At 37.8% G+C, this 12,498-nt stretch overlaps 1 protein-coding gene across 1 annotated transcript in view; it reads left to right on the forward strand.

Annotated features, from left to right (window-relative positions):
• Window positions 1–12,498, forward strand: part of CABIN1 (calcineurin binding protein 1) — a 111,392-nt gene that overhangs the window by 1,383 nt on the left and 97,511 nt on the right. Inside the window, exons 3-18 of the mRNA XM_031063157.1 lie at window positions 336–428; window positions 723–836; window positions 982–1,116; window positions 1,370–1,550; window positions 2,303–2,432; window positions 3,122–3,271; window positions 4,150–4,442; window positions 4,992–5,160; window positions 5,589–5,725; window positions 5,957–5,967; window positions 6,108–6,314; window positions 7,724–7,802; window positions 8,039–8,226; window positions 9,469–9,618; window positions 10,029–10,223; window positions 11,256–11,492. Of these exons, the coding sequence (XP_030919017.1) occupies window positions 336–428; window positions 723–836; window positions 982–1,116; window positions 1,370–1,550; window positions 2,303–2,432; window positions 3,122–3,271; window positions 4,150–4,442; window positions 4,992–5,160; window positions 5,589–5,725; window positions 5,957–5,967; window positions 6,108–6,314; window positions 7,724–7,802; window positions 8,039–8,226; window positions 9,469–9,618; window positions 10,029–10,223; window positions 11,256–11,492 (2,469 nt within the window). The remainder of the gene's footprint in view (window positions 1–335; window positions 429–722; window positions 837–981; window positions 1,117–1,369; window positions 1,551–2,302; window positions 2,433–3,121; window positions 3,272–4,149; window positions 4,443–4,991; window positions 5,161–5,588; window positions 5,726–5,956; window positions 5,968–6,107; window positions 6,315–7,723; window positions 7,803–8,038; window positions 8,227–9,468; window positions 9,619–10,028; window positions 10,224–11,255; window positions 11,493–12,498) is intronic.

Below are 12,498 nucleotides of genomic sequence, written 5' to 3' on the forward strand. Positions count from 1 at the left end.
AACATTGTTTTTGGAGTGATTGTAGTTATTGGTAAATTTAAGAATTTGGAAAAAAATCACTGTAATGCACATGTCTATTCTAGGAAAGCTGTTGCTTGCAAGACACTTAGAATTCGTTTTTTTTCAGCTGATTTTGGATGGGAAATGGTTTTGATATTTGTTTATTTGCAATTAGGAATGATTAAATTAATTACAGCTCTTGTAACTTTATGTAGAGATCTTTCAGTATTGTTGATGTACCAGTTAATTAAAAAAAGAGAAAAATCCAGTTTTCAAAGGACACTGGGACATGTGTAGGTGTCACATTTCTTGTGATGTCTCAATTGCCGTTCCAGATTCGCATTGCAGCGCTGAACGCGAGCTCCACGGTTGAGGATGACTATGAAGGTACCTTCAAAAGCCATAAAACACAGACCAAGGAAGCTCAGGTGAGTCATTCCACAGCTGTCTTAATGAAGTTTTGTCTTGATGGGAGTTTTGTCCTCTAGTTGTAGGGATTTGTTCAACCATGATAATTTCTTCTTATAAAAGTTTAGTTACTCGAACTCTTGAATCCTCCCTTAGCAAGCTAAAACTCCACTCAGATGAGTTATTTTAGTACAGTAACACAAATGTTCTGCTATATAGCAGGAAGTATTAAAAGTGTGAAACCACTGAAATACACAATAAATATATTTAATAAAGTTGTCTTAATAAATACATTCTAATTATTTCAATCACAGGAAGCAGAAGCTTTTGCTTTGTACCACAAAGCTCTGGACCTTCAGAAACATGACAGATTTGAAGAGTCTGCTAAAGCTTATCATGAGCTACTTGAGATTCGTCTTCTACGAGAGGTCAGTGACCTTGGGGGAATGACACTCTAGAAACTGTTTGCTGTATTTTGTCTTACTTCAGTTCTAACTGGCTAACTAGAAATGTCAGTACTTGTTCTTTGTCTGATTCCTAATGCCCATGTTGCATTTATTTTATAATTTCTAGGCAGTTCTTTCTGGTGATGAGAAAGAAGGGCTGAAACACCCGGGTTTGATGTTAAAATATTCCACCTATAAAAACCTGGCACAACTGGCAGCACAGCGGGATGACTTAGAGACAGCCATGGAGTTCTATCTGGAGGTACAGTGCAGCTGGAATTAGACACTGGAGCCTTAATGTTTGTAAAAACTTCCTAAAATACAGACAGACACATCCAGCATACATCATGTCAGTGTACAGTTGAGTACTATATTCTTTCTGATGCTATATGGGATAAAATTGGTCCACCAAAGCGGTTGTGGTGCTGCTGCAAACTAAAGCAGTGCCAGTCCCTCACACTGGGATGGGTATACATGTCTGAAATGTGGGTGATATTGTTTGTTGTGCTTTCCAGGCTGTAATGCTGGACTCCACTGATGTCAACCTGTGGTATAAAATTGGTCGTGTGGCAATAAAGCTGATCCGCCTGCCCTTGGCTCGTCACGCTTTTGAAGAAGGGCTCAGGTGCAATCCTGATCACTGGCCTTGTTTGGATAACCTTATCACAATTTTGTATACACTCAGTGACTACACAAGTGAGTACAGTGCATGAAAAGCATCTCAGCATGTAATTTTACATACCAAGAAAAATTGTCGCAATGAAATCTATAGGTTGAAGTGTATCTTGCTGAAGCAATGCAGCAGGGTTTGATAGAGACTGCTACTTCATTATAGAGATTTTACTGAAATAAAAAGCATGATGGTTTAGAGAAGTTTTGGTTACCCTAAAAATAAATGTCTGTGGTCTCACAGATCAGAGCCTCTGCAGGAAGTTCCCTGTACTGTTCCTCTGCCTTTCCACGTATGTTGGTTTTGGCTTTCTAGTAATTTCCTGCTGCATAGCTCTAGGGTTTGGGTATAAATCTACAGTCTCATTCATAGCCTGGAAGGATTAATTGTAGTTACAGCAGTGGATATTGCTTGCTTCACTAATGGAATCTACAGTTAAGACATTTGATAACATAAAAATGGTGAATGATTGTGTTTCTGTTTTATGGTTCTAATTTCTTCTGTGCCTGAACAGGCTTGAAAGTAAGTGAAAGATGTACTGCAAATATTGTTTAAACAAGATTAATTGCATTCTTTTTCTGGATACAGTACCTAGGAAGACACAATAGGCTATTTTAACTCTATGCATATAATTATTTGATGCCTTAAAAAGCAATTGGACTAATTTATGTAAATGTCACATTTGGGTGGAATTCAGTGGCGTATGTGAGGCCCAGAAATGGGAGCTTTGAATGAATGAAAGCAGCCATTGACCATTCAATTTTTATTTCTCTGTCAGCATGTTTGTACTTTATCTGCAAAGCTCTGGAAAAAGATTGTCTGTATAGCAAAGGATTGGTTCTGAAGGAGAAGATCTTTGAGGAGCAGCCTTGCCTCCGGAAAGATTCCTTAAGGATGTTCCTCAAATGGTGAATGTTGTCTTAGTGTATATACTGCCTTTGGAGTGTAAATTTTGGGTTGGGAGTTGCTCAAAAAATCTGCTGAGATCTTGTGCTTTTACCTTGCTGATCTTCCTTCTGAATAACAGCATGTTGATGCTGCTGACAGAATGTTCTTCAGGAATTCCTTTTGGAGGGAGGTAGAAAGAGGAAAGGAATCCATTTGTTGCTGCTCATTTATTTTCATACCTAGATCTCTTGTAATCATCTGCCTTTGTTCACTTTAATTAGTTCCTGATCCCTGCAGCATTCACTTTTGTTTTCCTAATTAAAACAAGCCAATAACAGCCAAAACCAAAACAACTCTCGCCCCCCCAAGAAAACCTCACCAAACACTCCTCACATGTTACTGCTTTTCTTCTTGTATGGATTTTATAGTAGGGGTGGGTAGGAGGAAAGTGGGAAAATAGAGGCCCATAAAATTTACAGTATGTGTCTAAGTTAACTGATCATTCAGAACAAAGATTTCTGATGGTTGACACATCTATATGTATGGCATAAAGTTGGTAACATGATGTTATGGGAATGCTTCTTTTAACGCTGTTTTGTTACGTTATGTGATGGTATTAAATGAATCCCCGCTACGCTTTAATTTAAAAAAACCCCAAAAAACAGCAAACAAAAACTTTCACTTATCTCCATTTTGTATTATTTCTTAGTGACATGTCTATCCATAATGTGAATGTGAGTGCAGCTGAAGCAGGAAGGATCATAGATGAAGCACTGGAGCTCCGTAAGAAGAGACAAGCGCTGCTGGTGCGTGACAGAGAGCCAGACCTCAGACTGGTGCAGCCAATTCCCTTTTTCACGTACGTCTTTCTGTTTTCTCTTTTCAAAAAGATCCTCTGAAGCACATATTCTGACAACTGTTTTGTGCTTCAGATTTCTTCAAAACAAAACACCTTTTTTTTTCCTTGTAAAAACAAACCAAATCCCCCCAGTGTTTTCTTGCTAGCTTTTGGGTTGGTTTGGTGTGCTTACGGTTTTAGCATAAACTCCACAGCTATTAGTTTTCAACTTTTGATTTTAAACTAGTGATGTAAAAAACAAATCTGGTATCTGGAATGATTTGGCAGCTATTCCAACATATTACTGGATTTTTCATATATACTAGTTTGTATGCGAATTTCAAAGCAAGTTCAGCTTTTAAAAATTATTTTTTACTATTGAGATAATGAAAACTCAGAAAAAAATTTGCAGTTCTTTATTTTCAGGAAGATATAAGGATACTAGTAAGTTGTTATGTATGTCTTTATTAAGGCATAAAGGATTGGAGTTTGGTTTTGGTATTGCACATATTTTTCTGGAATATTAATGGATTCTGCATGTAGTTCATATTGCTGAGAAGATGTTTCTGCTTGTGAATAGGGATGGGTTCTTTTAGTGTTGCTGATTGAATGCAGAACCTGAAAATTTGCTTTGACACTACTTTTTTCAGATTTTGGTATAGAGTAATTTCCTCAGCAACTACTGCATGGACCTTGTCTTTTTAGAGACATTTTTTGAGTGATGGAATAAGTTTTTGATACTCAGGTGTGTATTGCTGTCCCACTGAGAAGCTGCTCTTGCTGTGTCTAAACTGTTAGAGAAAAAACAATGTTGGATGCTGTTAGGTTTGTAAACTTAATATAGAAAATAATGTGACAAGAAGTGAAGATAATGTGATGCTGTTGTGTTTCCCTTGCAGGTGGAAGTGTTTAGGAGAAGCCTTGCTTGCCATGTATCAGCACCTCACAACATGTGATCCTCCTCGCCCCAGTCTGGGAAAGAGAATTGATCTCTCAGAGTACAGAGACCCAGTTCAACATTTGATGCTTTCTCCCACCTCAACTCCTGTCAGTGTTATTCAGCCAACTCCTGTCAGCACTAATCCAGTGGTGACAGTGCCAGATCCTGTGTTACCTTACACTCCAACCACACCCAACTTCCCAAGTCACAGCCAGAGTTCATTGGAGCCAGGAGCTACTGTAGGTGAGCAAGGTACTTCAATCTAAGATTCAAGATACCTTTCCTACCTACCTGGGTATAAAAAACACTTCAGAATTCTTTGGGACATATTGTCTTTCAGCTGCATGTTGGTGGAGTCAGAACCTTTTCAGCATATGTGTAACATCTGATAGAGAAAGTGAAGGGGTATCTGACCTTTTCTGGTTTTGTGCTGTTACTCCACACTTCAGTTTTTCAGTCTTTAAGATGAGAAAAATTGTGACTCCATTCCAGCAGTGATGCAAATCAAACTTTTAATGCTGGGAGGGGCCTTAAGCTCCTTAGAATGAATTAGCTGCTTTTCAAAAAGATGACTGTGTTATTTTTCTGCTCATGTGTCACTTTTAGAAGCTGAAAAGACCAAGCTGTCAGCTATATTTATTTGAAATCTGTACAAGATTTTTTTGGCACTGTCTTCAGAAGGAAACCAATGAATCTCAAGTGTTGCCGTGTAATTATGTTTTTAAAAATAAAAAAGATTACTCACTTTTTATTTGTCAATTTAACCTGTCAGGTTTTGGGTTTTTTTTCATTATGTTTTAGGTGACATATCTGCAGGTGACAAATCTAAGAAAGGAGTAAAGAGAAGAAGAATTACAGAAGATAGTGGAGAAACAGCCAAAAGGAGATCTGCCAGAGTTCGGAACACCAAATGTAAAAAAGAGGAGAAGGTTGACTTTCAAGAGCTGTTGGTGAAGTTCCTTCCTTCCAGGTACTGTACAGCAACAACTTTCATTATGAGATGATCACAGAGAGGAAGCTGTTTGGGATTTTGTTTGATTAATATCCCCCCAACCTTAAAACTACCAGTCCCATGTTATTTTTTGAAGCAGATGTGGTGCATTATCTTCTGATAAATGTAATAATACTGCTTTTAGTAAAAATTACTGAATAAAAATTTAAAAATAAAACAGCTTTTACTACTGTTAAAGTGAATTAGTGGACAATGCACATATCAAAATAAGATAAAGTAATCTTGATTTGGATGAAAAGAACTGGATGCAAATCTCTGAGTTTGTTTCAGTAATATATTGTCACTGTTAAAATTTGCATAGTGTTTCATATTTAGATTTCATCTAGTAATGAAAGAAAGAATGAGGACTTTGTTGATATTGTGGCTTTTGCCCCCCTTTCACACAGATTAAGGAAATTAGACCCTGAGGAGGAGGAGGACCCTTTCAATAACTATGAGGTGCAATCAGAGATCAAAGAGGAGAATTTTCAGCATGTTGGACCACACAGAATGTCATTTGATTCTACAACATTTATGGAGTCTGGTAGGGATTGCATTATAAGCCCTGTTCTTTCTTTGTTGTTTTTGCCATATTGTATGCTTTATTTTCTGTATTTTCCTGTCATGCCTAGAAGATACAGAAGTATATGCTATTTTAAAAAGTATAATTTTATAGTATAGGAGTATCTCAGTTGGTACTAATTTTTTAAGTCTTGGGGAATTGCTCAATCACTGTGTGCAGGAGCCCTGTTGTGTGGAATTTCCATTTAAACAGATTGGAATACAGTAATTGAATTCTGCACATGTGCAGTGCAGGAGAACTGCTGTAATGGAAGTGCCAAAAACACTGTTGAAACTTAATTCTTTCAAGTTATGATCTGCCTCAGCCTTACACATGTAGGCCTTTGTGTTTATCTGCTTTCTAGAAAAACATGAAGTTCATGAATAACCTGAACAATGGTGGGATCTTGGAGCTGATGATGAGGTATCTGAAAGTCATCAGCCAAAAGTTCCTGGTGAAGTGGCCTCCTGGCTTGTGTGAGGTGGTGCTCAGTATCTACAACAGCTGGAGGAAGCACAGCAGTAGCCTTCCCAACCCACTCCTGAGGGACTCAAGCAATCAACACATCAAGGTAGAGCAGCACCTTTCCTTATTCCATATTTGCTGTTGTCCTGGTGTCAGGGTGCCCAAAGTACCCAGCTGAAATCCAGCAGACACAGGTTTGTCAGCTCTGCTTGTCCCAGCTGTGGTAACTGTCCCAAACTTTGGTGCACTGCAGCTCCTGGAGCTGTTCCTGAGCTGAGCACACCTGGGTGGTGCACATGCAGCTCTGACCTGTATGTAATGTGTTTTTATGCACACATACACCCACAGAGATGGAATAAACACAGATATATTTTACCCCTTTATTCTGTTCTTGCTCTTTTTTCCTTCCCCCCTCCCTTTTCTTCTGATATAACACAGTTTCGTTTTGTCATCAGGTCAGTACAGAGGCTGCTCTGTTCTCACTGGCTAATTGAGGGTCAGCATTGCTGCTTTAAATAGAGTAAATATTCTGTAATTTTAAGATAACCTGAAATTTACAGCAAAAAAACCAAACAACAACAAAAGAAAACAAAATCACCTCCTCAGCATCACTATTTTATTACCTTAATAAAACTGGAATTTCCTGAAAGCAGATAGAAAATATAATAAGTTCTTTACATTATTGTTAAATCACCTTAATGATAGAAGATGATATATCTTGAATTATAAAACCAGTTCTGATAATTCTTGGCCACTGAGCCAGCCTATGTTATCTTTTTAATGTTAGCAGTCTGTATTCATTTGGAAAGTTATTTGCCTTTGGTATGACTTCAGTTGGAAATATTTTTTCAGATCAAGTGTTTTTACTTCTTTGCAAATGAAATATTAATTATGGAAATTGCTGTGTTCCATTGATGTCATTTGCAAAACAAACAAAAGTGCCTCTATGTAGCAGATGTTAAATTTTTATACATCCTGCGACTTATTTATGTATATATTTCACATATACATGGCCTTTTTTAAACAAATATATTTATAAATGTATTCCCTTGGCTCTCATTATTACTGCATAACTGCTTACTTTTCTTAAATTTTGTCTTATTTTTCAAATGTCAGTGCTACTCCTATATTCTGGAATCGTGCTTTTGGCATGATTTGGCAATTTAATATAGTTTTATTTCAGCCAAGTTAAAAAGTAAGGATGACAATTTTTTCTAACATTAAGCAATGCTGTTTTGACCTTCTTCCATGAACTGAGATTTTTCTTTTTTAATGGTTCTGAGTATTGTTTGGCTTTGTACCTGTTGATTTGTCAGTTACTGTACACCTCAGGCAGTTATTGTACACCTTTCAGGCAGAAGTAGTTATAGCTTGGGAATAGAAATCCCAAGAGGACAAGATGAAGGCTTTCTTTGAAGTAAATTGCAAATTTAGTGATTTTTTTTTAATTTATGCTTCTTTTAATGTATTTCTTGGTGTGAATACTCTTTTGATATCTCCTTACTTTTTTTGAAGGATATGATGATAATGAGCCTTTCTTGCATGGAGCTGCAACTAGATCAGTGGCTACTGACAAAAGGGAAGAGTTCTACAGGTGAGAACTTAAATTTTCTTCAGACTCTTAAAACACTGGGGGTATATGAAGAAATGTTTCCAGGAATTCACTGGGTTTTGGAGCTATTTTTTCTTAATATCTTCCAGATCTGTGTTTTATTGCTCTATCAATTGTTTGCCTTCAGGTAGATCAGTACCTTTGAAATTCTGTTACGTGGAACTCTTTCTATGGGATGCCAGTAACTTCATGATAAAATATACTTAATTGACTTGCAGTTTCTCCAAGAAATTGTCCTGCTGCCTCTGTGAATGGCAAGTTTGGTCCTGACTTCCCAGGAACTCATTTTTTGGGAGACCTGCTGCAGCTGTCGTTTGCGTCCTCGCAGCGAGATTTGTTTGAGGAAGGCTGGATGGAGTTTGTCACTCGAGTCTATTGGCTCAAGGCTCGGTTTCTGGCACTTCAGGTGGGGTTTGCTTTTCGTTTAACAAACACAGCTTGTCCCAAATTCAAGTCAATATTGTTCAGATGCAGCTGATTCAGGAATCTCAAGTCTTTTAGGCATGTGGATAAAATCAGCTTAAAACATAGTGATTTCATTTTGCTTCTAAATATAATTAACTTCCCCTGAGGGTTGAGGTGGAAATGAAGTAGGAGGTCTCACATGCTCAGCAAATATTCAGACATGTTTAATGTATGTCTTTGTTTAAATTAACTTGTACTCAGCTTAAAAAAAAATATTTGTGCTAAAGTTACTTGAAATAGTGTTGTGGAGCTGCAGAACATAAGATTTTTGGGGGCCTGGATTTGTGGACCCTACCAAAATCTCCGGAAGTCCAAAATTCAGATTTGAACTGAAGCAGACTCTGTTTTATTACTGTTCCCTCTGCTTTTTCAAGGTGGCATTGTTCTGCTTTTGAAGATTTTTAATTTAATATGCAAATTTTGAAGCAGAGGGTTTTAAACCTATCACTAAGGGAATAATTTGAAAGAAATGTTATTTGATCCCAGTCTTTTTCTTCCTCTCTTCTTTGCTTCCCCAGGACATCAAAGAGGGTTTTTTAATGCAATAATTATGTTTAAATCTGTTGTCAACTAGTTATGTGAGTCAGTTTCATAACTGTGAACTAACTTGTTCCTTCCCCCTTTTTTTTCCTGTATCTAAGGATTCCTTTCCAATAAAGTTACATAGGAAAAACGAGAGTTCCTATACAACTACTTGCATCTTTTTCCTTGTGATATGCAGAGTTGTATTTTGCCTGTGCATGCCTTCCTGACGTCACAATTTCAATAACTATTTTGCACAGAGCAAGTAGAATTCATTCACTTTGCAGAATATACAAACGTTTCTGTACTCAGTGTTTTAATTTGCACAAATGGAAGAGTTATTTCTGCTGGTTGACTCTTCTGCCTTTTTAAAGGAAAGGTGTTCTAGCACTCTAGAAAATCTTATAAATTTATGCAGGCTGAATTCCATTTTTCTGATTTGTTTTATCCATTATTGAAATAATTGGTAAGATATTTTTAAATATTTTTACTTTAATTTGAGCTATTCAGTTGAATTTATTTTATAATTTTTGAGGACATGCAGTAATCACACTGGCAGTGCCTGCATTAAATTTAAATGTTTTCTACAAGCTTTGGAGACTCTGCAGTGAGAACTGTAGGATTTTCTCGTTGATTGTTTTCCTGTGTGCTGTTTCCATAGGGAGACATGGAACAGGCACTTGAAAACTATGATATCTGCACTGAGATGCTGCAGAGCTCCAGCAGCACCCAGGCTGAGGCTGGCAGTGAGAGCAGCATTGTGATCCGGCTGCCCAACCTGCATGTGGATTCTGTGGTGTCTTTAGAAGAGGTAAGAGCTCATTTGCAGGTGTGTGTTCCCTCTTCCATCCTTCACACTCCACCTCTCCCAGTTTCAAATGTCACCTATGAATTCGTTCTTTTATGAGGGAAGTTTATTGTATCTCAGAGGGAGGCTTTGGTAGTTTGAATATTATGTCAAGGCTACCCTCTCTTTTTTAAAAACTACACTTTTTGTATCTGTTGGTCCTGCACATCTTTAGATTGCTTTTATGTAAAATAAAGACATTAAAGCAGCTGCATGCATTAAAGCAGCAGTAGATTATTGAATCAGAGTTTTTCTTTTCTTTTCTTAAACATTAAGAGCTAAACTGCTGGGAGAAGCATCAATAGTCAAATATATGTGAAAACAAAGGATTATATCATCTGTGGTTAAGATTATATCATCTGTGATGTTTGCAGATTGAAAAGAACCTAAAATCTCTGGAGAGATGCCAGTCTTTGGAAGAGATCCAGCGACTGTATGAGGCAGGGGACTATAATGCAGTGGTGCATCTGCTCAGGCCAACCTTGTGCTTCAATGGCTATGGCAGAGCCAAACACCTGGAGTTTGTCACATCCATACCTGAGAGACCAGCTCAGCTGCTTCTCCTCCAGGTTTGCTTTGTTTTTTACAAAATCTGTTCTAGTAAGGAATTAAGACTTATTCCTGAAAACAGGAAGGAAGGATTTCTGGAATGGGTGTTAACAGTTATGAGTCTTATTTACAAAGCCAAACAAGGAACCAAATCTGTAAATGCTCTGAAGATCACAACCTTGTCAACATCATTAGCAATGTGCCAGCTTTTGCTGACTGAGAATGTGGCTAAAGATGCAAGATGTTGAGGCCTCCACGGAATGGACAGAAACTTGAATAATTTCCTGAGTTATTTTATGGATGAATTAATGCTACTGTGGACTATATGGTGATTTAGAACCATTCTGAAACTTGGTTATCTAGCATATGAATGATTTTTATGCTGTAAAGACTTTCTCCTGCATGAATCTGTTGATACATGCTGTGTAATTGCTGCAGAGTTAGTCCATTTGACACTGTAAAAATAAGTGTATAAAAAGTGTATAAATGAGCTCAGCTCATCTGAGTATATTAGGTTAGTTGGGGAAAAAAGTTTGCGCAAAAAAAGACTGACTGGTTTTTAACTGCACAGAGCCCAGTCCTACATTTTCCATGCTATCTGCTGACCCAACCTCTTCAGAGTGGAAAGGAGCAGGAGAAGTTGCTATTACACAGGCCTTAGAGTTGCTACTTTGTTATTTATGAAGTAATAAAATGGTAGCACGAGATCATAAAGATACAAACCCTGTTTCTTGTAAGGGCTTTATTCAGCTGTAGATCATTAGAATTGCAGACCTACAGCCATCCCTTTCCTGTTTTATTTCCTTGCATCTTTTATTAAAGCAGAAAGATGTGATGATTTTTTTGTATTTAGATCCTACTTGTGTATTTGTCATCCAGGATCCATGCACCTCCTATTGTCCTTTTAATGTTGCATTTAAAATTGTTGCTTCATTTCATTGAAGTAATCACATTAACTGAGTATAGTGTTTTGCTTTGCCCTGCTGTGCATTCATGTTTAAAATAAACTCTTCATTGTTATAATAGATCTTTTTCATATTTACATTCCCTAGGACTCCCTGCTCAAACTGAAAGACTACAAGCAATGCTTTGAATGCTCAGATGTTGCCTTGAATGAAGCAATTCAGCAGATGATTAATATGACAGCAGCCTCTGCTAAAGAGGAGTGGGTTGCTACGGTAACACAGCTGCTGACAGGAATAGACACTTCATTATCCTCAGTTAACAGCATCCTGAAAGACTCCTCTGTCACACCGAGCCTGGTTCGCTTAACAAACAACCTGATCCAGGTAAGGCATGGCCTGGCACCAGGAGATGTGCTGTGTGCTGCAGCATTCAGGGCATGCTGCAGCTGCTGGGTGAATTCCCACCCAATCCTAGTGATGACTTTGGTTACATTGCTGTTACATTTTTGGGAAGATGGGAATTACCATATTGTGTGAGCATTGTCATAGTCTGCAGTGTGATAGAGCTGCACTGAGCACACACCTGTGCTAGATCCACTACCAGCAGCTAGATCCACTACCAAGCTGCCTAAAACAAATATGGTGGTAAGATAACCCAGCACTGGGGTTTTAGGCTATTTGAAGTAGTGATAATGTGAAGATTGGTTGAACTGCCTAAAACAATCAAATATGGTGGTAAGATAACCCAACACTGGGGTTTTAGGCCATTTGAAATGGTGATAATGTGAAGATTGGTTGAGCTGCCTGGATGTAGCTTGTAAGTTCTGGCTCTGATCTTGCCTTTATGTGCTTCAGGCTGGAGGGCCAGGCCCCATAAGCCTTACAGGCATGATAGAATTGCTTTTGCATTGCAAAGTGCTGGCCAAAGTAAGTGTTTTTCTAGTAAAAACAGAGAGCGTGATCTGGACAGGGCAGGGGAAAAGTGAAATGTGAACTGCTTCTAGAATTATGAATACAGCTAATTTTAGCCTTTTACAGAAGGTACTTTCAAACCTCAAAACTGAATGAGTGTTTTCAGTCCAGGTAACAAATGGCAGACTTACAAATGGCAGTTCTATTAAGAAGCAGGTCTAGTTAATGTCAGAATTCAATGTGCTTGCAATTCTCAAATCTCCATTTACTTCTGTAAAAGCCAAGGACCCTTCACTACTTACAAAATCATACTCTTATTGTGTAAAGTCGTATGTTTTATGGAATGTAATGGAATTCTGGAGAACAGAGTGTTCAGGCACATCATTTATGTAGCATCTTTAATGATTCTAGTTGGTCTTTAACAGTTGTTGTAACACCTGTTCTGGAATTCAGGAATTTTTGTAAGTTCCTCTTTATC

The sequence above is a fragment of the Geospiza fortis genome, unplaced genomic scaffold, assembly GCF_000277835.1.
Source record: "Geospiza fortis unplaced genomic scaffold, GeoFor_1.0 scaffold31, whole genome shotgun sequence".
Lineage (NCBI taxonomy): Eukaryota > Metazoa > Chordata > Aves > Passeriformes > Thraupidae > Geospiza > Geospiza fortis.